The sequence below is a fragment of the Prionailurus viverrinus genome, chromosome B4 (genome assembly GCF_022837055.1).
Source record: "Prionailurus viverrinus isolate Anna chromosome B4, UM_Priviv_1.0, whole genome shotgun sequence".
Taxonomy (NCBI): Eukaryota; Metazoa; Chordata; class Mammalia; order Carnivora; family Felidae; genus Prionailurus; species Prionailurus viverrinus.
Window position 1 is genome coordinate 114,362,814 of NC_062567.1, and position 22,592 is coordinate 114,385,405.

The 22,592-nt window shown below is 37.8% G+C and overlaps 1 protein-coding gene across 1 annotated transcript in view; it reads right to left on the minus strand.

Annotated features, from left to right (window-relative positions):
* Positions 1-22,592, minus strand: part of CCDC38 (coiled-coil domain containing 38) — a 55,687-nt gene that overhangs the window by 8,741 nt on the left and 24,354 nt on the right. Inside the window, exons 8-13 of the mRNA XM_047868377.1 lie at positions 21,694-21,854; positions 19,798-19,878; positions 19,068-19,125; positions 5,171-5,240; positions 3,954-4,105; positions 2,533-2,668 (exon numbers count right to left, since the gene is read on the minus strand). Coding sequence (XP_047724333.1) covers positions 2,533-2,668; positions 3,954-4,105; positions 5,171-5,240; positions 19,068-19,125; positions 19,798-19,878; positions 21,694-21,854 — 658 coding nt within the window. The remainder of the gene's footprint in view (positions 1-2,532; positions 2,669-3,953; positions 4,106-5,170; positions 5,241-19,067; positions 19,126-19,797; positions 19,879-21,693; positions 21,855-22,592) is intronic.

The following is a 22,592-nucleotide window of genomic DNA, read 5'->3' on the forward strand; positions in this document are numbered from 1 at the left end:
TGCTTAGGAGTAATAATTACATCAAAATTGGATAGAGGAGCAGGAAGATGTCTTGATGTCAAAGGATTCTGTAATTCTAAGCCCTGTCACATTCTGCTGTGTGCTGACTGTACACAAGTCTCAATTGAACTGGATCAGCTCCCTGTTTGAAAGAATAAAACCAGAGATGAATACATTCTGAAAAATGCACAATAGCTTATATTCCATTTCATGTTCAATGAAAATGAACAAGTAACTGCTACACAAAACAATGTGGATGAATCTCACAAACGTAATTTTGAGAGAAAGAAGCCAGGTAAGCCAAATATATTACCTGACTCATCGATATCAAGTTCAAAACATGGAAGCTAATTGATGGTAAGAGAAGTCAGGATAGTGGTCACCTTTGAGGGATGGTAGAGACTGGAAGGGGGCATGAGGATTTTAGGGGTGCTTATGACAGTCTATTCCCTAATCTAGGGGTTGGTTACATGGGTATGTTCACTTTGAGGAGATTTCTTAAGAGAGAATTTATAATTAGCTTATAATTTGAGCACTTTTCAATATAACTTTATACTTAAATTTAAAATTTTATTTTAAAAGTAAATACTGAATCCATAAAAAATGTTGTTAGGGATTAAATAGGAGTGTGGACATTTTAAAAGAATAAAATCTTGATTTTATAGTTACAGTTCCAAAGTAACTATGATGATTTATGAATATCAAAATTATATACAACTATGTTTACTCATAAAGGATTATGTTTTGCACATTTTGAGATCTGAAAGAATGGGAGTGATTCTAAGGATACTTTTTCCCTATCAATTTTCCTGCTCTGTTCCCCCTTTTCCACCCTAGCACTTCCCATCTCTAGGAGACACTATGAATTACTGGCCCCATTTTCTCAGAGTGTGCAATACACGAATGCCACAATTATATTTGTGACCAAAATTTATAGATAATCTTTTAAGAAGTAATTTTCAGATCAATCCTACCTTCTCTGTTTAGGGATCTGGTTGCCTCAAAATTTAAGAGTATTGAAAATGTTACTGTTTTTCACAGCCATCCTAAACATGGATGAAAGGGGTTTGGTAAGGGAAGGGTGAAATATCACTGATATTTATCTGACATTTTTTTTATGTCAGTCAATTTCAGAATTATTTAAAACAATTGAAGAGTGGAAGCAACCCAAATGTTCATCAATGGATGAATGGATAAACAAAATGTGGAATATGAATACAATAGAATACTATTCAGCCATAAGAGGAACTAAGTTCTGACACATGCTATAGCATGGATGAATCTTGAAAGCATTATGCTAAGTGAAATAAACCAGACACAAAAGGACAGCTATTGTATGATTCCATTTATATGACGTACCTAAAAACAGGCAAATTTATAGAGATTCTAGAATAAAAGTTAACTAGAGGCTGATAAGATGGAGGTATGAAGAATAATTGTCTAATGGGTAGAGAGTTTCTATTTGGGATGATGAAAAATTCTATAGTGATGGTTACACAGTATTGCCAATATACTTAACGTCACTGAATTGTACACTTAAAATGGTTAAGTGATAAATTCTATGTTACGTACATTTTAACACACACACACACACACACACACAAGATTAAAAAAAAAAAAAGCCAGCTTTGAAGAACTGCAAGGTGACTGTCATCACACTTCCTGCTTTAGCAGTGCATGACCCCACCCCCTCCTAACTCAGGGTACTATATACCACCCTAGGAAATGTGTGTGTGTAAACAAGCCATAAGCAACTTTTGCTTTTGTAACCCTGCCCATCTTATGGTTAGAGAGGACAATCATCTGATTGAGTTACCCCAAATCTACCTCTTTGAAAATCAAGTTCATAACCATAAATGTAGTATTAGCTTCACATATGAGATTTGAATTTTTATTTCATTTGAGATTTTTTACATGGAAATCATTGTTAGCTGAAGTTTGTTGTGGGTCTAGAAACTAATCATTCATTCAACAAACATTTATTGAGCACCTACTTAACAGTAGGGACACTTAACATATCTAACTAGGAAGGGTAATACAGTCCCTGCCCTGGAGGGGTTTGCATCCAGCTGGGAGAGACTCATACATAAATAGATCCAATAATGGATCTATGTCAGCAAGAGAGGCTGACATCTGTTAAAAGCTCAGTGCTGGACTGATGTTGCAGTGCTTCATGTGTTAGTTATTTGCTCTTCAAATTACTAACAAAATGATCATAGACAATTAACTACTTCATGTGTATACACTCTTGACTAAAATATATTTATGGGCAGAACAATTTCAACATCATACTTTGTAATAATTAGAGCACATTTTAAGAGAATCCCAATGCCAGTTTGAATGCTTTCTATCTACTATGTAAATTGACTATTACATATGGACAAGATAACTCTAAACTGGTTTTCTACCTCTGTCATCAACCCAGGACTTGTGGTGTGCTTTAACTCCCCATTCCAATGCTTAGTGGACAGGGAATGCAAATTATTATTAACATGAGCCAAAATAAAATAACCACTGGCAAAGAATGATTACCTGAGCATCTGATTTAAATTCTCCAAAACTAAATAGCCTGGACCTTAATTCCAGGTCTGCAGCTTTTTCCTCTTCTCTCACACAGTTAGCCTTGAGCATTTCCTTGTGCTCCAAAAGAAATGCTATGTTGCTATTTCTATTGAAAAAGAAGAAAGAGACCCATGTCTGTAATTTGTGGTTTAGAAATACACCATCATTCCAGAGCTTCAACACACTTTCCAGATCATATGTTGGCATCCTATGTCTAGTAAAATACAAGTTTGTATTTTAAGATGTCAAAGTACATGCAACTTTTCAGGTAAAATGAGAAAAATGAATGCACAGATAATTGCTTTTAACTTCCATCAGGAAGAATTTTCTTCCTTTGATTCCCCTGAGACCTCCAAATAGCAGAGTTGACATGTCAGGAACCCAACCAAGTTGTGGTGTAATCTAGAGATAGATTCTGACCTAGATCCCCTTTTCCTGCCCAATCACACCCACTTCCTTCCCCAAACTCATATTGTCAGCATGCAGGTGCCATATGCTATGAGGATTGGGAGAGAGGAGGCCAGGATTAAACGGATATACTAGCAGTAAAGGGTAGCTGTGAGATCATGATTTGTAGGGGCTTAACTTTTGAATAAGTTAATTTGCTCCAAAATTCAGTGTCCAAATTCAGACCTACTGTTTGAAAAGATTGCCATCAACTGGCCCAGAAAACTGTTCTGGAAAAGGCTTTACACATCTTTATAATGGGTGGATAAACAGATTTATTCTCTGCTATTTGAAGTTATTTTCCAAAATTATATAAAATTTTAGAGAAGGAATTTTGTGAGGTATCAAATCCAGCCCCCTTCCCCTGACAGAAATCCTTTTTATGAGAGCCCTGATATATCTGTATGTATGTTATAAAATGGTATAATATTTAAGTCACATAACTTTGTGAGAGTCACAGCCAAGGGAAATGCATTTATTAGCATTATCATCTAAAGCCTGATTTGATTAGGCAGGTGGCAGAGTGAAAACCGCACCAGGGCAGTTAATGAATGAAAACTTAATGGATTGTGGAATGACTATGTTGTACACCTGAAAGCAATGTAATGTGTGTCAACTCTGCTTCAGTATAAAAATAAAAATTAAGGCAGGTGATATTATAATTCTTTTTAATCTTCCAAACTGCCTTTTATTATTGCTAGCTAAGAAAATATTTTGACAAGTGAAAGGATGTAGGGACTAAAATTAAACTAAAGCAAGTCTACTCTATGTAATTATAACTTCTACATTTTACACCCTGCAATGTAAATTATTATTAATAAAAAATCCCACACTAAATCCAGAGAGACCGTGAAGAAGGCTCACACAGGAATAAGTTGGATTCTGTCTCTGGTTAGAGACAGAATTGATTAATAGAATAAATCTGCTTGTTTTTAATAACTTACATTTTATCCTGTATAAGTTTTTCTCTTTTATTTATATCTTCAAGACTTTCATCTATATCTTGGGAATATTGTACCAAAGTTAGATTCTGCTCTTCCAGCTCTGTGAGGACTTGAAGTAACTCTTCTGGTTCTTTGAAATAAAGTTCTGGCTCCTAATCAACCAGTAATGAATATGATTTACTTAAAAATATGCTACTTATGCACATATGACTCATCTAGAAAAATACAGTGGTGATGGTGGTGGGGAGAATACCATTCTGATTATAAGAGAGGCATGGGCAGAGAATGGCAAAGAGGCCTATTTCCATTTGAGAGGTGGCCTTCAAAAAGAGGACATTTGGGGTATTAGGGGAGATGAAAGGTATTAGAGAAGGGAAAAAGGAAGGTGAGGAAAAGAGAAAGGAGGGATGGAGCAGAAGAGGAGACAAAGGCAGGAAAAAGGGAAAGATGGGTCTAGGGAAAGGCAGGAGAGAAGGAATAGAAAAAAGAAAAAGGAGGCCAAGTGCAGGTCATTTTCTCCCCCTGTTTTATTTTATGTTTTCCCAAAACTTAATAAATACGTATTACTTTAAGTAAATTTAGTTTTTAAAAAGACGACTTGGGTATTTGCACACCATGTTCATCATATTTACTATAGCCAAGAGGTGGAAGCAACCTAAAAGTCCATTGATGGATGAATGGATAAAGCAAATGTGGTATATCCATGCAATGGTATATTATTCAGCCTTAAAAAAGAAGGAAATCTTGGCACATGCTACCACATGGATGAACCCGGAGGACATTAGGCTCTGTTACAAAGAGACAAAATACAAAACTTTTAGGATGGAGTTAGCTCAAAGTTAGCCTTATAACATTAAAGGGCTGTTTTGTTGAAGGTTGATTTATCTTACAGTATAGATACCCAGTATATCTCAAACTCCAATAAAATGATAAGCAATCAAAAAGTGGCATTTTTACAGGATGATTGTAGATAATATATATATATATATATGTATATATGTATGTATCCTAAATTATTACCTTCTTATAAACATTTATTTTTCATAAAATGATGACAAAGATGAACTATATAGGCAACTGGGAAACAGTATCAAAATCATAATTTCTTCTGGAAATTTGTGGAATATTTGGAGTAAGAAATTTAATTCTTAAAAAAAATGAGCACTTATACTTTTAACCAAACGCAATATTCAAATCAAGAAAGATAATCTGATTACCAGATCATAGTCCATATCATCATCTAAAAAGAATTCCAAACTATCTTCTGAACTGATACTTTCAGTGAGACTGTAAAAGAAAGAAAATGCCTGGTTTCTGAGCCATTTTCAGAACAGATTTGCTTTTATTTCTAAATTGTCTTTGTAACCTAACTATAATATAGTTCTTTTTCAATAGCCTTTTTAGCCTTTTAGGAAACTGCTGTTTGCAGGAATCAATGGATTTCACAGGTATGCAAAAGAAAATCCGATTTAGTCCCAGACAAGGCTGACATATGCAAACAAGTGAGACCACAAGGAAGGGCCAAACCATATGGTACCAATTATTTGAGGTGCATCTACAAAAAAATTTTATAAAGAAACACATGACAATGTACATTGCTGCATGTGTTTTGTCACTTCTAATGCAGTCTTGAAAAACTAAACATGTGCTCCAATGCTCAAAATAAAGCTCATTCCTAGAGTAATACAATATTTGTCTTCTGAAGAGCTGATTTTTTGAAAATATTTTCTGATCAGGCTGAGGAAATGTTGGTTGGTGGGATGGGAGATGAGGTATATTCTTTTTTTCTTTTAATATTTATTTATTTTTGAGAGAGAAAGAGAGAGAGAATGGGGAAGGGGCAAAGAGAGAGGGAGACACAGAATCTGAAGCAGGTTCCAGGCTCTGAGCTGTCAAAGCGGGGCTCCAACTCACAGACTGCGAGATCATGACCTGAGTCGGACACTTAACCTACTGAGCCACCCAGGCACCTTGAGGTACATTCTTAAAGAATAATTATGTGGTTTGCAAAGTGGCTCTGGAAAAGTCCTTTAAGAAGAATAAATTGAAAATGATTGGAAAATTAAAGAGGCATGGGCTAGGGAGAGAAAGCTGGCTATTGGTGTGATCTATGTAATTAAAACTTTTACAAAAAATACTTTAGGCTTCCCCAGGGACCAAGATGGTGGAGAAGTAGGGGGATCCATACTTCCCACGACTCTCAAAGAAGTGCAGAAGCCAAAGGACTTTGAACACCAGAGTCTGAGAGGAAAAGAGACTGAATCTACTAGGAAGAAAATGGGAAAGCTGGAAAAAAGATAGGTGGGTAACTGCAAACTGGGGAAGATAAAAAACGGCCACGTGGGCACAGAGGGGAGGGACCCCTTTCTACAGAGAGACAAAGGGAAGAGAAAGAGTGGCTAGGGGAAGTGTCTGACCATGTCTGGACAGGAGAAAGACCTGGGACTGAGACTGAGAGGGATCCAATCTCTAACTGTGGGGCTTTCTTCGGACTGGAGCTGGCTCCCTGTTCACACACCTGGGGAGGAGGGGAGCCAGGCCTGGGTGTGGTGGTATGTCAGGGACTCAGTCCACAATTGGAAAAAGTGGTTCCCTCCCTGTAAGGCTGTGCGATAGCACTGAACCTGCCTGCATCTGCCACTCCCAGGCGCAGTGGCTGGGCTGAGGGTGCAGTCTGCAGGAGGATAACGCTGCTGATTCCCTGTAGTGCTGTGGGAAAAGACAAAGCCTGCCTGTGTCCACCACCCCAGGAGTTCGAAGTAAGGGTGGCAACTCAGTTGAAGTGAGGGCAGCGACTCAGTTCTCGGTAAGAGAAGGCGGTCCTCCCTGAAGTGCAGTGGCACAGACAAAGCCAGCTGGGACCACATATTGTCACACTGAGTGGCACTTCCCCAGTGCCAGAGTGCATGGACTTTGAATCCTAGCCAAGCACAGGGTCAGGGGAGTTGGCCAAGCAAGAAGGACCACCTCATCTGTGCTTGCAGCAGTGAGTATGACTCAAATGGAGTCCACCAGGTCCGGCTCCGTGGAGAAGAGACTGGGGGATCACCATTCCGCAACCCCCCCAACCAGGGCTGGGCCTCAGGGATCACTCCTGGGGCCCATGATAGAGATGGGTTCGGACTACGCCAAACCAGGCCCCTTGCACTGGGTAACTGCCTTTCCACTGGAGTGACACAGACCCTGCAGACAGCTACTACCTACAAGCGATGCAGCATTGCCTGGATTAACTCTAGGTCAACTCTGGATATATAGATATATTCTTCCCCCTCCCCCATTTCTCCTCCTTATCTCTTCCCTCCCCTAGGCTGGATACTCTAGTTATTGTTCTGTCTAAATAGACATATTTAATCCATTGTCTTGATACATGTTCTACATCTCCTTTTTTACACTCCTTTCTCTCTCTGAAATAATCAAGCCATATAGTTTCTCTGTCTGGGTAACTTTATCTTCATGTCATTTTCCCTGCCTCCTTCTTTATTTTCCTTTCTCCCTCTCTGGATTAAGCCTTTCAGTCTCTCTGCCTAATCAATGTTTATGTTTTCTTCCCCCTCCCCACCCCAGTCATTTCTCTCTTTGTATGTGCTCTTCCATCAGCACCACCTCCACCCTCTTCTTTACTTGTAGTCAGTGTTTTTGGGTTTTTGTTTTTAGTCTTTAGTTTTTTGTTTTTGTTTATTTGTTTGTGTTATTTGTTTATGTGTTTGCGTGTTTTTGTCTCCTGTTTGTCTTTCTGTTTTCCTTTACAGGGCAACTCCAAGGAACAAATCAAAGCACACCTGGTGGAGGGTCCAAAATATCACTACGAGTAGGGTAATAAAATAACTAAAGTCACAACAACAGAGAGCAAGTAACAATCTCCAAAAAAAAAACCACCTCCTGAAAGGCCAGGCCCTGGACAGTGTATGACCCTCCTTTAATATAGCAGTGGTCACAGGTGCAGAGCACACAACAAGCTTTTAAAACACATAAGGGACCAAAAAAAAAACCAAACTAGCTAAAATGATGAAACGGAAGAATTCTCCTCAAAAGAAATTCCAGGAAGTAGCTAATGAATTGATCAAAATCGATTTAAGCAATATAACAGACAAGAATTTAGAATAATAGTCATAAATTAATAGCTGGGCTTGAAAAAAGCATAGAGGAGAGCAGAGAATCTGCTGCTACAAAGATCAAGGGACTAAAAAATAGTCATGATGAATTAAAAAATTCTATCAATGAGGTGCAAAATAAAATGGAGGCAGCTGCAGTATGGATTGAAGAGGCAGAGGGGAGAATAGGTGAATAAGAAGATAAAATTATGGAAAAAGAAGAAGGTGAGATAAAGAGAGATAAAAGAAATCCAGGAGTATGAGGGGAGAATTAGAGAACTAAGTGATACAATCAAGTGGAACAACATCTGTATCATAGGAATTCCAGAAGAAGAAGAAGAGAGAGAAAGGGGATGAAAGTGTACTTGGCCAAATCATAGCTGAGAACTTCCCCAATCTGGGAAAGGAAACAGGCATTGAAATCCAAGAGGCACAGAGAACTCCCTTCAGACATAACTTGAATCAATCTTTTGCATGACATATCATAGTGAAACTGGCAAAATGCAGGGATAAAGAGAGAATTCTGAAAGCAGCTAGGGATAAACGGGCCTTAACATACAAAGGTAGACACATAAGGGTAGTAGCAGACCTATCTACTGAAACTTGGCAGGCCAGAAAGGAATGGCAGGAAATCTTCAATGTGATGAATGGAAAAAATATGCAGCCAAGAATCCTTTACCCAGCAAGTCTGTCATTCAGAATAGAAGGAGAGACAAAGGTTTTCCCAAACAAACAAAAACTGAAGGAATTCATTATCACTAAACCAGCCCTACAAGAGATCCTAAGGGGGACTCTGTGAGTGAAATGTTGCAAGGACCACAAAGTACCAGAGACACCACTACAAGCATGAAACCTACAGATATCACAATGACTCTAAACCCATATATTTCAATAACAACACTGAATGTAAATGGAGTAAATGCTCTAACCAAAAGACATAGGGTATCAGAATGGATAAAAAAAACAAGACCCATCTATTTGCTGTCTACAAGAGGCACATTTTAGACCTGAAGACACCTTCAGAGTGAACGTGAGGGGACGGAGAACTATCTATCATGCTACTGGAAGTCAAAAGAAAGCTGGAGTAGCCATACTTATATCAGACAAACTAGACTTTAAGTTAAAGGCTGTAACAAGAGATGAACAAGGGCATTATATAATAGTTACAGGGTCTATCCATCAGGAAGAGCTAACAATTATAAATGTCTATGCACCAAATACAGGAGCCCCCAAATATATAAAACAATTAATCACAAACATAAACAACCTTATTGATAAGAATGTGGTAATTGCAGGAGACTTTAAATCTCCACTTACAACAATGGACAGATCATCTAGACAGAGAATCAATAATGAAACAAGGGCCCTGAATGATACATTGGATCAGATGGACTTGACAGATATATTTGGAACTCTGCATCCCAAAGCAATGGAATATACTTTCTTCTCGAGTGCACATGGAACATTCTCCAAGATAGATCACATACTGGGTCACAAAACAGCCCTTCATAAGTATAAAAGAATTGAGATCATACCATGCATCCTTTCAGATCACAATGCTATGAAACTTGCAACCACAGGAAAAATCTGGAAAACCTCCAAAACCATGAAGGTTAAAGAACATCCTACTAAAGAATGAATGAGTCAACCAGGAAATTAGAGAAAAAATTTTTTAAAAATATGGAAACAAATGAAAATGAAAATACAACAATCCAAATGCTTTGGGATGCAGTGAAGGCAGTCCTGAGAGGAAAATACATTGCAATCCAGGCCTATCTCAAGAAACAAGAAAAATCCCAAATACAAAATCTAACAGCACACCTAACAGAACTAGAAGCAGAACAGCAAAGACACCCCAAGCCCAGGAGAAGGAGACAAATAAGATCAGAGCAGAAATAAACAATATAGAATCTAAAAAACAGTAGAGCAGATCAATGAAACCAAGAGTTGGTTTTTTGAAAAAATAAACAAAATTGATAAACCTCTAGCCAGGCTTCTCAAAAAGAAAAGGGAGAGGACCCAAATAGATAAAATCATGAATGAAAATGGAATTATTACAACCAATACCTTAGAAATACAAGCAATTATCAAGGAATACTATAAAAAATTATATGCCAACAAACTGGACAACCTGGAAGAAATGGACAAATTCCTAAGCACCCACACACTTCCAAAACTCAAACAAGAAGAAAAGAAAATTTGAACTGACCAATAACCAGTGAAGAAATTGAATCAGTTATCAAAAATCTCCCAACAAATAAGAGTCCAGGACCAGATGGCTTCCCTGGGGAATTCTACCAGACATTTAAAGCAGAGATAATACCTATCCGTCTCAAGCTGTTCCAAAAAATAGAAAGGGAAGGAAAACTTCCAGACTCATTCTATGAAGCCAGCATTACTTTGATTCCCAAAGCAGACAGAGACCCAGCAAAAAAACAAAAACAAAAACAAAACAAAACAAACCCAACCAACCAAACAAACAAACCCCAAAAAACCAGAACTACAGGCCAATATCCCTGATAAATATGGATGCAAAAATTCTCAACAGGATACTAGGAAATCGAATTCAACCACATATAAAAAGAATTATTCACCATGATCAAGCAGGATTCATTCCTGGGCTGCAGGGCTGGTTTAATATTCACAAATCAATTAATGTGGTATATCACATTAATAAAAGAAAAGATAAGAACCATATGATTTTGTCAACTGATGCAGAAAAAACATTTGACAAAATTCAGCATTCTTTCTTAGTAAAAACCCTCAAGAAAGTTGGGATAGAAGGAACATACTTAAACATCATAAAAGCCATTTATGAAAAGCCCACAGCTAATATCATACTCAATGGGGAAAAACTGAGAGCTTTCCCCCTGAGATCAGGAACACGACAGGGATGTCCACTCTCACTGCTGTTGCTTAACATAGTGTTGGAAGTTCTAGCATCAGCAATCAGACACCAAAAGGAAATCAAAGACATCAAAATTGGCAAAGATGGAGTCAAGCTTTCACTTTTTGCAGATGACATGATACTATACATGGAAAACCTGATAGACTCTACCAAAGGTCTGCTAGAACTGGTACATGAATTCAGCAAAGTCACAAAATACAAAATTAATGTACAGAAATCGGTTGTATTCTCATACACTAATAATGAAGCAACAGAAAGACAAATGAAGAAACTGATCCCATTCACAACTGCACCAAGAATCATAAAATACCTAGGAATAAACCTAACCAAAGATGTAAAAGATCTGTATGCTAAAAACTATAGAAAGCTTATGAAGGAAATTGAAGAAGATACAAATAAATGGAAGTTTATTCTTCTGATTGGAAGAATAAATATTGTTAAAATGTCAATACTACCCAAAGCGATCTACACATTCAGTGCAATCCCAATCAAAATTGCACCAGCATTCTTCTCAAAGCTGGAACAAACAATCCTAAAATTTGTATGGAACCACAAGAGACCCTGAATAGCCAAAGTAATATTAAAGAAGAAGACCAAAGCAGGAGGCATCACAATCCCAGGCTTTAGACTCTACTACAAACCTGTAATCATCAAGACAGTATGATATTGTCAAAACAGACACTTAGACCAACGGAATAGAATAGAGACTCTAGAATTGCACCCACAAATCTTTGACAAAGCAGGAAAGAATATCCAATGGAAAAAAGTCTCTTTAACAAATGGTGCTGGTAGAACTGGAGAGCAACATGCAGAAGAATGAAACTAGGCCACTTTCTTACACTAGTCACAAAAATAAATTCCAAATGGATGAAGGACCTGAATGTAAGACAGGAAACCATCAAAACCCTAGAGGAGAAAGCAGGAAAAAACCTCTCTGACCTCAGCTGCAGCAATTTCTTACTTGACACATCTCCAAAGGCAAGGGAATTAAAAGCAAAAAATGAACTATTGGGACCTCATCAAGATAAAAAAGTTTCTACGCTGCAAAGGAAACCATTAACAAAATGAAAAGGCAACCAACGGAATGGGAAAAGATATTTGCAAATGACATATCAGATAAAGGGCTAGTATCTAACATCTATAAAGAACTCACCAAACTCCACGCCCCAAAAACAAATAATCCAGTGAAGAAATAGGCAGAAGACATGAATAGACACTTTTCTAAAGAAGACATCCAGATGGCCAACAGGCACATGGAAAGATGCTCAATGTCACTCCTCATCAGGGAAATACAAATCAAAACCACACTGAGATATCATCTCACGCCAGTCAGAGTGGCTAAAATGAACAAATCAGGAGACTATAGATGCTGGCGAGGATATGGAGAAATGGGAACCCTCGTGCACTGTTGGTGGAAATGCAAATTGGGCAGCCACTCTGGAAAACAGTGTGGAGGTTCCTCAAAAAGTTAAAAATAGATCTACCCTATGACCCAGCAATAGCACTGCTAGGAATTTACCCAAATGATACAAGAGTACTGATGCATAGGGGCACTTGCACCCCAATGTTGATAGCAGCACTTTCAACAATAGCCAAATTATGGAAAGAGCCTAAATGGCCATCAGCTGACAAATAGATAAAGATGTGGTTATATATACAATGGAATACTAGTTGGCAATGAAAAAGAATGAAATCTGGCCATTTGTAGCAATGTAGATGGAACTGGAGAGTATTATGCTAAGTGAAATAAGTCAGGCAGAGAAAGACAGATACCATATGTTTTCACTCTTATGTGGATCCTGAGAAAATTAACAGAAGATCAGTGGGGAGGGGAAGGGAGGAAAAAAGTTACAGAGAGGGAAGGAGGCAAACCATAAGAGACTCTTAAATACTGAGAACAAACTAAGGGTTGATGGGGGGTGGGGGAGAGGGGAAAGTGAGTGATGGGCATTGAGGAGAGCACCTGTTGGGATGAGCACTGGGTGTTGTATGGAAACCAATTTGACTATATATATATATATATATATATATATTGCTTTCAAGTAGAGGGTAGTGATGAAGGGGAAAGTGAATAAGTGGGTTAGGGGAGGGAGGAGATTCTAGAGCTATATGGAAGAATGAAATCATGGGACCCAAGAGTAGAAAGAGCTACTAGGGCCAAAAAAGAAGAGACAAAGATGACTCCAACATTTGTAATCTGTGAGCCTGGAATGATGGAAGTAGCCCTAACAAGATGGAGAACAGTTTAAGGGTAAGATAAGAAAAAGATTAATATTTTCTTTGTTCGTGTTGAGTTTGAGGGGACAAAATACCTACCTGGAACTGCCCTTTAAGCCGTGGGAAAACAGAGAAAGAGCCATTGACGTAAGCGAATATTTGGGAAATGTCCCCTGAGAAAGCATTTGATAACTATTGTCCTACCCCAACTCTTCTCTTGATCCAGTGGTATCATTTTCTTTTCTTTTTCTTTTTTTTCAATGTTTTATTTCTTTTTGAGAGAGACAGAGCACAAGACGGCTCTGTCAGCACAGAGCCCGACGCAGGATCTCACAAACCATGAGATCATGACCTGAGCTGAAGTTGGATGCTTAATTGGCTGAGCCACTCAGGTACCCCAATGGAAGTCGGATGCTTAACTGACTAAGCCACTCAGGTGCCCCAGTGGTATCATTTTCTAATTAGTCTTTTCCCACCTCTCTGAAATTCTTGTCACCTTTTTGGTTTCCTTTCTGACATAAATGTCTGTGGTTTCTCAGCTTTCTTCCCCTCTCATTGTACCCACTCTTTGGGGTTATTTCATCCTCTCTCATAGATTCTGCTACTGCTAATATACTAATGGCTCCCACATATCTATCTCTTTCTCTTGAGCTCTAGACTTCAATGTCTAACTTCCAGTGGACATCAATGTCCACTTGGCTGCCCTACAAGGAGCTAAAAATAAGACAATCCAAACTCATACTCCTTATTTTCCTTTTCAGGCCTGCTCCCCTTACTGTGATCCCAAAATTATTGAATGACAACACTATATACCCCATTGCCCCCCAGAAATTTGAGAGTTATCTTTGACAAAATTTGTGAGTTTTTTGACCACTCTCTTTTCCTCACACTTCCCCCAATCTTTTATGTGAGCCTTTCAAAGCCTGTCAATACCACTTCCCTGAGGTGTCTCACAGCCTTTCCTTCTTTGTTCCTATGGCCACTATCTTATTGAGGCAGTTCATTATATCTCCCCTGAATTGTGACAACAGGCTCCTAACTGGCCCTTCTTATCTCTAGTTTTGTCTCCCTCCATTTTATTCGATAAAATACTCCCACATCCAATTTGCTAAAATGTAAATCCAATTGAGTCTCTGTTACACTCTTGCTTAAAACACTCAGTGTCTCCCCAGTACCCCTGGGACAAATCCAGGCTCCTTAGGATGGCACCACACTTACCTGCTCATGATACAGTACTTACCTGCCCCTTGAGCCTCTCACTTTCACAGAACCAAGCCCTGCCACCTCTGTGACAAAAGGCTCCAACTTCTCCCAGAGCTTGTCTTCCCCAATGCCTCCTCCTCTCACCAGACTCAGCTTGGATGCCATCTGTTCTGGAGAATGTTCACTTATCCTGCCCTTGCTCTCCTACTCCCTCACCTGTCATCTGGGTTAAGAGTTCTTCCTTTGCATGCCTGTGGCACTCTGAGCTTATCCTTCCAGTGGTATTATCTATTATATTGTAGCTGACTAATCCCTTGTCTGTTTTCTCACTAGATGATAAACTTCTTGAGGGTAGAGACTGTGTTTTATTTACTGTTGGGTCCACAGGTCATTCAATAAGTACTGGTTGAATGAATGAAAGAAACTATGAAAGTGGTGAGCTTTCTGAGGAGTGAATGTGGTGTTTGCATGTTACTGTGTGTATTGATAGATTCAGAAAAGGCATTTGACAAAATTCAATTCTCATTTATGATAACTCACAGAGAAATTAGACTAGAGAGGATTTCCTGAAGTCGATAGGTTATCTGTATAAAAATCCTACAGCTAACATTTTACTTAATGGTGAAAACCTGAACCCTCTTAAGACTGGACAAGGCAAGGATGTCTGCTCCCACTACTATTATTCCACATAGAATGTTCTACTCACTGCAGTAAGGCAAGAAAAGGAAATAAAAGGCATACGTATCATAAAGGAAGAAATAAAACTGTCTCTATTTGCAGATGACATGGTGGTCTACATGGAAAATCCAAAGGAATATAAAAAAACTCCAAAGGAACAAACCCAAAATTCCTGGAACTAATAAGTGAGCTCTTCAAAATCAGAGTATATGAAAGTACAACAATCAATTGTATTTCTATATACTAGCAATGAACACAAGAACACTAAAATTAAAAATACAGTTGCATTTACAATTTCTCAAAAATAAAAAAGATAGGAAAACTATTATGTTTAAATCTGACAAAACATGCACAGGGCTGAAAACTATGAAAAGCTGATGAACAAAAATCAAAGAAAATCTAAATGAATGGAGAGACATACTATGTTCATGGATTGTAAGAGTTAATATAAAGATGTCAGTTCTCCCCAAATTGATATACAGGTTCAAATTTGTTTCCTAGGGCTGCTGTAACAAAGTACCACAAACAAGGTGGCTTAAAACAACAGGAACTTATTCTTTCACAGTTCTGGAGGCTAGAAGTCCAAAATCAAGCTGTCATCAGGGCCATGCTCTCCCTGAAGTCTTCAGGGAAGAATCTCTTCCATGCCTTTCTTTTAGCTTCTTGTGTGGTTGGCAATCATTGGTGTACTTTGGCTTGTAGATGCATCACTCCAATCTCTGCCTCTATTGTCATATGGCGTTCTCCCTGCATCTGTGTCTCTTAAGGATACCAGTCATACTGGATTAAGGGCCTACCCTCATGGATTCAATTTGCTTATACCTACAAAGATCCTATTTCTAAATAAGGTAACATTCATATATAGTACCATGGATTAGACTTTAATATATCTTTTATAAAGATATAGGGAGACGTAATTCAAACCATAAAAAGGTTTTAACACAATTCTAATGATTCCAGCAAGTGTTTTTTTTTTTTGCAGATATAGATAAAATTGTTCTAAAACTTGCATGAAAAGCCAAAGGAACTAGAATAGTCAACAAAATTTTGAAAAAGGAATAGAGTAAGAAGAATCAGTCTAAATGATTTCAAGACTAATAGCTTATAGTAATAAAGACCATGTGGTATTGGTGTTAGACGGCCACATAGATCAATGGAACAGAATAGAGAATCTGGAAACAGACCTGAACAAATATGCCTGATTTTTGACACAGATAAAAAAAACAATTCAGTGGAGAAGCCATTTCAACAAATGGTGCTAGAGCAATGGACATCCATAGGCAAAAAACAAACAAACAAACAAACAAACAAACAAAAAACCTCTCAATCTAAATCTCATACCTTATTCAAAAATAATTAACCTAAAACTGATCACAGACTTAAATTTAAAACTATAAAAACTTTTCAGAGAAAACATGAAAAGTAATCCTTGGTATCTAGGACTAGTTTAAAAGTTTTAGACCTGGCATGAAAGCATGATCCACATTAGAAAAAATTGATAAATTGGACTTCCATCAATATCAAAAACTTTTGTTCTACAAAAGACCCTGGTAAGAGAAAGGACAATCTGCAGACTGAGGGGAAATATTTGCAAGCTACATATCCACAAAGGGCTAATATAGAAATATATAAAGAATTCTCCAACTTCAACAGTAAGAAACAAAACCAGACAATCCAGTTAGAAAACTGGCAAAAGACATGAACAGACATTTCACAAAACAAGATATAAAGTTATCAAGTACATGAACAGATGTTCAACAACATTAGTTACTAGGGAAATGCAAATAAAAAGCACAAAAGATAGGAAGATTATGCATCCAAAAAAAAAAAAAAAGGATGAGATAATGCCATTTACAACAACATGGATGGACATAGAGTATTATGGTAAATGAAATAAATCAAACGAGAAACACAAATACCATGTGATTTCACTCATATGTGGAATTTAAAAGGCAAATGAATAAACAAAAAGGAGAATCAGACCTATAAATACAGAGAACAAACTAATTATTTGTCTTCCAGAGAGGAGGAGGTTGGGAGATAGGCACAATGGGTGAAGGGGAGTGGGAGATACAGGCTCCCAGTTATGGAATGAATAAGTCATGAGAATAAAAGGCACAGCATAGGAATATAGTCAAAGATATCATAATAGTGTTGTATGATGACAGATGGTAACTACGCTTGTGATGAGCATAGCATCAATTACTATATTGTACACCTGAAACTAATGTAACATTGTATGTCAACTATACTCAAATAAAAAAGAACCAGAAATAAGATTTTTTAAAGAAAAAGCACAATAAGATATATACATCAATCAGAATAGCTAAAATTTTTAAAAATCAAAATGGTAAATGTTGGTGAGAATGGAGAGAAACTGGATCCTTTGTTCATTGCTGGTGGGAATGTAAAATGGTATAGCCACTCTGGGAAACAAATTGGCAGTTTCTTTAAAAACTGTGCATGCACCTGCCATCCAACTCAACAGTTGCACTCTAGGCATGTATTCCAGAGAAATGCAAATTCTGTGCACACAAAAAAATTGCACAAATATATTTATAGTAATGTTATAGCTCCACTCTAGAAACAATCTGGATGTTGTTCAATGAGTGAATAGTTAATTTTTAGTGTGTACATATCATCTACAGTTGGCTCTGGAACAACACAGGGGTTAGGGGAGCCAACCCCCTATGCAGTCAAAAATCCACACATAACTTTTGACTCCCCCAAAACTTAACTACTAATAGCCTATTATTGACCAGAATCCTTACCAATAACAGTCAATTAATACATATTTTGTATGTTATATGTATTATATACTATATTCTTACAAAGTAGGCTAGATGAAAGAAAATGTTAAGAAAATTATAAGGAAGAGAAAATATATTTACAGTACTGTACTATATTTATTGAAAAAAATTCCACATATAAGGGAATCTTCATAGTTCAAACCCATGTTGTTCAAGGGTTAACTGTAAATACTACTCAGCAATGAAAAGGAACCTTTGATAGATCCAACAGCCTGGATGAACCTTCAGAGAATTATCCTCTGTAAAGCATCCAATCCCAAAAGGTTACATAATGTATGATTGCATTTATATAACATTCTTGAAATGACAGAAATCGAAGCAATAGAGAACAGATTAGTGGTTGCCAGGAGTTAGGGAGAGGAGGAGGGAAGGAAATGGGTATACTGCTAAGGGGCATGATGAAGAATCCTCATGGTGATGTTCTGTATTTGATTGCATCTTGACTGTATCAATGCCAATATCCTGGTTGTGATATTGTACTACAATTTTGCAAGATGTTACCATTGGGGGAAACTGGTTACGGGTACGGGTACAAACTGTATTTCCTAAAACTATGTGAATCTACAGCTATCTCAAAATAAAAAATTTAATTAAAAACAAAACATTGATTGTTAAATGCCACAGAAGTGGAGCAACTTCAGGGTCCCTAGAATTCAGAGTATGGTATCTGCACTGACTTTTGTCATGTGTGATTGTCATGGCCCATATCCTTTCCTTGGGGCCAGTGTACCCATCCTGGGCAGCAGTATATTTTCTTAAAGCTTCCCTGGGATAGGCAAGTTTGAGAGCTAGAAATTTATTAGAAAAATAATGAGTATAATTGAGTCAAAAAACAAATAAGGGGCAAAACAAACAATGCTTTATGGTCCTATTGTAGCGATTTTGAATGACCTTGTAAAACTGCAAACACAGGGGTTGGCAGAGTAGCTTAAGAAACAATTAAGCAATGGTTCTGAGAGGGCCAGACCCAAGATGCAAAGGGTAGGCAATTTCTGCAGATGGCAGTGGCAGGCACTCATGAAAGAATGAGGGAAGCCCTGTGAGAACTCCATCAACTCAGGAGCACCCAGAAATGGCAACCACTACCTCCAGGATCTGTTAGGGTGGGTATAGATACATGGTATATTTGTTGAAGAAAGGCTAAAAGGGATATATGCTGCAAAAGCATTCACAGTTCCCAAGAGAGTTAATCAAGTGTGTACTGTACTTTGATAAGGATGATTTCTTATTCTCTAGGGTGAAGGTGGTCTTCCTGCGGGGTTTTCCTGTTCAAAATGTCCAGGCGAAGTCCATGTCATTGGTGATGGTGGAGGTGAAAAGAAATAAGTAATTAGAAACGATTCCTTGTTACTCGGTGCAAGATATTCATTTCTCTGCATGGATATGCCCATTACTTCTTTTTATCATTATTAGAATAATAATCACAAAAAGTGGAGTTCTTTTATTCTAGTGAAAGTGGGTTCCAAGCCTAAGAATAAAATCAAAGGCAGTGGTTGTGCAGGGTGCAGGGGTTGCAGAGTCCATATTGTCAAAAACATGATACAACAATTGACAGTCACAATCAGGAACATAAATAGTGAAATATTTATGGTTCTATTTCTTACCTAACCATATATATTTCTTGTATAATCACTGATTTTCAATCAAGGTAAAAATTACAAACGATGTGCACTTGTGGAGGGAATGAGTTGTATCAGGTCCTTTGCCCCTGATTTCTCTGCCTGTCTTGTCCATTCATCCACCTCTCCAAGTTTTGTAATAATGTCAGAGAGAAAGAAATGGAACTCCTAGCTCCCAAGGATTACGGGTGATGTGGACACCACGTCCTGTTTTCCAGGTTAGCTTATAGGTCCTGGATTTCTACTTTGAGATGGACACCTTCTCTGGTTTTACTTTTGTAAGTGAAGTCTCAAGTCTCTAGTGTTACCTTGGCTTACCTCTTCCCATAGAATTGTTGTCTGAAAATGATGTCTTCCTGGAGTCCTCAATACTGCCCTCATTTTTCTTTGTATTTAATTCTAGAAATGGAAAATAAAAGGGAGAGAGAAAGAGGGGGGGAAACACTTCTGGGAATGAAGTTTGTCTCATGGTGAAAACGTACAGAGACAGAAATAGAGGATGGGAGTATTGCAACAAGCAATGAACGATGCAGACGGCAAGCGCTGGTCTCTGAACAGGCAGAATGGATGGGAATGGACCTAGGAGACATGAGGAGGTCTCTCTGCAGAGAGGTCTCTGCATCAGTTTGTCATAACCTCTGTAATCCCAGTGTCAGCCACTCACTCTGGACTGAGGGACTCACTGGTTTCTGAGCATCCTCCAGTTAAAGGACAAATCTAGGAGTACTGAATTTTAAGCTGCTAAATGCAAATACTTCCTGGCTTTCCTTTCTTTTTGTTTTATCTCTTGTTAAACACTGTGTACTGAGTTTAACCAAGTGCCATCACTGTGCTCCGTACTCTGAACAGATGATCTAATTTCATTACAGCACAGGGAGAGATACAGGGAACTGAGTAGAGAAGCCATCCCTGGTGCGCTGGTAAATGTTTAACAGTCAGCTCTCCAGAAAAGACTTCCCCCTGATTTGTAGTTTACTGACTTCTATGGGGTAAATGCTCTTACCCCGGAGTCTCAGGATCAGCTCTCAGCTGAAGACTCTGCCAAGAACTCTCTGTAGCTCTCTCCTCTCCATTACTCTGCTCAGGGAACTCCCGCCTCCCTGGACCTGTACCTCTCTTTTCAATTCATGGGGACTGCTGGGCTCCTCCTCCTGACCTTGCATCCTGGAAAAGCTCCCCAGGCTGTATGTTGAGGCCTTCATTGGGCTCTTCTCATTTGTCTCCCCTCTCTCACGGATTATCTTCTCTCCTTGCTTCTCTCCTTGATGCCTCATACCTGAAACCTGTTGTTTCATATATTTTTCAGGTGTTTTTTTTTTTTTTTTTTAGGCAGGAGGGTGAGTCTGGTCCTTGTTACCCCAATGTTGCTGGAAGAGGTAGTTTTCCTCTTTGATTTGCAACCCCATTTTGATCACTTACTTAATTCTTCTATATAATACATCTATTTCTGGTTCATCAAGCTAATTTCCTAACACCAGTACCAATGCTGTGTTAACTTCCGAGACTTTGTGATATTATTCCTTAAAAGATTAGTAACACCCTATATTCTCTTTTAACTTTAGAAGTATTTATCTTTCTAGATGGACCTCAGAATCATTGTGCAAAGTTCTCCCCAACCAACACTCAATTGCCTGGCAAGTTTTTGGTAACATTTTTATTGTAATTCCACAAAACTTATACATTAATTTTAGAAAAATTGGCACCTTTGCAATATCAACCTTCCTCTATAAAAACATGACATAGTTCTCTTTTTGTCAAATCTCCAGGTCACACAATTAAGGTTATTGTTGCCTTCTTGAATTTGATTTTCTTGTATATTTTCTGGTTAATAAAGTTAGTCTATCTAAGTTAATATGTGAGGTTAGTAAAGTATAATTGAGTTTGTGTCCACTTACTCTGCAGAAACCTTTAATAAAATCAAATAGCTTTTCAGATTTCGTATAGGAGGGTGAGGGGGTTCTAGGTATGCTATCATATCATCTGCAAATAAATATTTTCTATTTCTCTATGTATATCTTTTTATTGCTTTATATCTGAAATTAACTTGAGTTTCCAAATTAATAATTTATAATATCAGAGAGAGTGGGAATCCTTGTTCAGGTTCTGCTTAAAATAGAAATTTTGACTATTTAATAAAGAACAAATAAATATTGAAGCAGAATATTTGAGAATTTGGGATATTTACTTCTTTGAAATTAAGAATATGTGACTCACTTGTTAATACCGGAAGAGTGACATTCATACTTTCTCTACTTTTTGTCATCTGTGCCTTTTTCAGCGCTTGCTGGATTTGCCAGTGTTTTGGAGACAATTTCAGCAGAAAAAATCCATATTTTGTGTATTCTCTAAGGAGGAATTCTGTTTTTGCTATCTCACTACTCAAAAGAAACAAAGGCATCATTAAAAATATCCATTGAAAGTATATTCATTTTTTTAAAAGGTTTTATAAAATCTGTTCCTTTGATTATATATTTGAATAATAATTTATTTAATAAAAATTGTAAGTACGGTCATATGATGAGATAAGAAAAAACCACGTAGGAATGCTATTTGAATGAAATATGCCACGGATATGCACTCACAGAATAGACTGATGATAGTTTTACTCTACTTATTTATTTCTGAGGGAAATGTATTCAATTTTAGACATAGGAAAAAATTAGAAGGTAGCTAAAGATGGGACTTATGTAAGAAAAATAAAGAAAACGAACACTCGGTGAGCTCCTACTGGGAAGTGGGGACAATATTCAGGACACACTACAGCTTTAAAATAGGTGTCATTCCTGTCTTTTGGAAGAAGAAATGAATGACGTGCAAAGTCATCTGTCCAGTAAACGGCAGAACCAGCGCTCAAATCCAGGTCTGACGGACTCAGATGCCCAAGCTCTCGCCAACAAAATCCAGTGACTTGGACTGAAAACCTTTCCCCTCAGCCTCAGATTACTTTCCCATAATTATGTTACAAAGTGGATTCTCAAGGAATGTTTAAACTAACAATGAAGGCCCTCATGAAAGGGAGCTTCACAGTTGTCCTTCGAAGCTTCCTTAATCATCCCCTCTTCGATATCTCTATCAATATTACTCCTGTATCAATATCCTCAGCTTCAGTACTT